Below are 2,500 nucleotides of genomic sequence, written 5' to 3' on the forward strand. Positions count from 1 at the left end.
GTGTGTGTGTGTGTGTGTGTGCGTGTGTGTGTGTGTGTGTGTGTGTGTGTGTGTGTGTGTGTGTGTGTGTGTGTGTGTGTGTGTGTGTGTGTGTGTCGTCAGGCTGGTTTCCTGTATAGAGTGTGACTATGTACACAGCAAATGTAGCCAGACCGGTTTTACCACACACACACACACACACACACACACACACACACACACACACACACACTATTAGACTGAAACTTGCTGACTGGTTTCTGGGCTGGCTGATTAATGCAGGAAGTATGTGGCGACGTGTGCGCGTGTGTGCGTGTGCGTGTGCGCGTATGCGCGTGTGCGTGTGTGTGTGCGTGTGTGTGTGCGTGTGCGTGTGCGTGTGTGTGTGTGTGTGTGTGTTAATGCAGGAAGTATGTGGCGACTCATAAAGGAGTTATCAGTAGATGGTGTCAGTAGTACATGGTGTGTGTGTGTGTGTGTGTGTGTGTGTGTGTGTGTGTGTGTGTGTGTGTGTTTGAGAGTTTGAGAGAGACTCTGACGATTCATAAAGCGGTTATCAGTAGATTAGATGGTGTCACAGTACATTTTGTGTGTGTGTGTGTGTGCGTGTGCGTGTGCGTGTGCGTGTGCGTGCGTGCGTGCGCGTGCGTGTGCGTGTGCGTGTGTGTGTGTGTGTGTGTGTGCGTGTGTGTATGAGGGAGAGAGAGAGAGAGAGATATTCAGGTTATCAGTGTGTCCCAGGTATTACACTTTAAACTCCCTCTGAGCCACTAACCCCAGATGACCCAGGCTATAGTCGGGTCCAGTTCCAGTTGCTGTTGTCATCTTGACGTTATTTTTTATTTATTTTTATTATTCTTTACTCTTTTACCAGTTTGCAGTTATTGTTTATTGCAGTTTGTGTATTTATATATGACACCTCTGCAGTTTCTAGTGTTGGTGTCTATGTGTTATATTGGAGGCTCTGATCTACTCCCCAACTATGACTGCTATCGGTGTGGTTCATGGATTTCCATAGGGCTGCACGATTACGGAAAAAATCATAATCACGATTATTTTGGTCAAAATCGTAATCACGATTATTAATCACTATGATTGATTTTTTGCAGATTTTTTTTGAAATTATAGAATGAATTATGTACGGGATGAGCAAAATAAAATGAATTGTAATAATTATGTAAAGGCAATAGCATGAAACTTAGGTGGACAGATTTCTGTCCAGAAATAATAGCCTCAATAGTCAGTATGTTCTGGCTTCAAGGAGGCTCCCAAAGGTAGGTCACTATTCTCACGATTAAATCACGATTAAAATCATGACTTCGATTTCACGATTTTATCACGATTTTCGATTATTTTCGATTAATTGTGCAGCCCTAGTTTTCCATACGAAGTGAAGTCAAGTGAAGTGAAAGCCCAACTGGGAAACTCCAACTCTCATTGTCATTGTCACACAGCACTCAACAGCACACAAGTGCACACTGCACACAACCAAATTACATTCATACCCCCAGTCATCCGTGCAAGGGGGGCAGCCCCCAATGGCGCCTGAAATATTGCCTATCAGTGATGCGCGGGTCGACGAAAAAAACAAGATGCAACCGACCGCTTTTTTCCCTAGCCCGCCCGCTTGCCCTGACTGCAAATAATATTTAGGAAAAAATGTTGACTCAACCCACCACGCGCATCATTGTTGCCTATGTATGCATTGATCTCTATGGCTTACATATCCATTGATGTCTTCCTAATATTAATGCCTCTGTGCTATTCCCCTCCCGTCCTATAGGGGCGCTGTGTCAGCTGGTGAAGGTTGTGTTGATGTGTACATATCTATTGATGTCTTCCTAATATTAATGGCTGCTATTCCCCTCCCGTCCTATAGGGGCGCTGTGTCAGCTGGTGAAGGTTGTGTTGATGTGTACATATCTATTGATGTCTTCCTAATATTAATGCCTCTGTGCTATTCCCCTCCCGTCCTGTAGGGGCGCTGTGTCAGCTGGTGAAGGTGGACCCAGAGAAGATGTCGTATCCGGGCCAGAACGTCACGCTCCCCTGCCAGTTCATCGCCCCCGAGGGAACACAAGTCTCACAGGTCAGTGTGTGTGTGTGTGTGTGTGTGTGTGTGTGTGTGTGTGTGTGTGTGCGCGCGTGTGTGTGTTTATATGTGTGTCTGTGTGTTGTATTGTTACTTACCCCCCCTCACACACATACACACACACACCTGCTCTCTCTCTCTCTCTCTCTCTCTCTCTCTCTCTCTCTCTCTCTCTCTCTTCTCTCTCTCTCTCTCTCTCTCTCTCTCTCTCTCTCTCTCTCTCTCTCTCTCTCTCTCTCATTCTCACTCTCCTCTTCAGGGTGTATTAATGTGTGTGTGTGTGTGTGTGTGTATTGATGTGTGTGTGTGTGTGTGTATTAGTGTGTGTGTGTGTGTGTGTATTAATGTGTGTGTGCGTGTATATTAATGTGTGTGTGTATTAATGTATTAATGTGTGTGTGCGTGTGTGTCCTCAGGTGTCGTGGATTC

General features: G+C 45.6%; 1 protein-coding gene across 1 annotated transcript in view; it reads left to right on the forward strand.

Annotated features, from left to right (window-relative positions):
* The first annotated feature begins 961 nt into the window (after positions 1 to 961).
* The window catches only part of si:ch73-22o12.1 (nectin-2), a 16,416-nt gene continuing 14,877 nt past the window's right edge, over positions 962 to 2,500 (forward strand). Inside the window, exons 1-4 of the mRNA XM_063192748.1 lie at positions 962 to 974; positions 1,763 to 1,798; positions 1,923 to 2,068; positions 2,488 to 2,500. The exon at positions 2,488 to 2,500 is cut by the window's right edge and continues 231 nt beyond it. Coding sequence (XP_063048818.1) covers positions 962 to 974; positions 1,763 to 1,798; positions 1,923 to 2,068; positions 2,488 to 2,500 — 208 coding nt within the window. The remainder of the gene's footprint in view (positions 975 to 1,762; positions 1,799 to 1,922; positions 2,069 to 2,487) is intronic.

Source organism: Engraulis encrasicolus, unplaced genomic scaffold, assembly GCF_034702125.1.
Source record: "Engraulis encrasicolus isolate BLACKSEA-1 unplaced genomic scaffold, IST_EnEncr_1.0 scaffold_219_np1212, whole genome shotgun sequence".
NCBI classification, from domain to species: domain Eukaryota; kingdom Metazoa; phylum Chordata; class Actinopteri; order Clupeiformes; family Engraulidae; genus Engraulis; species Engraulis encrasicolus.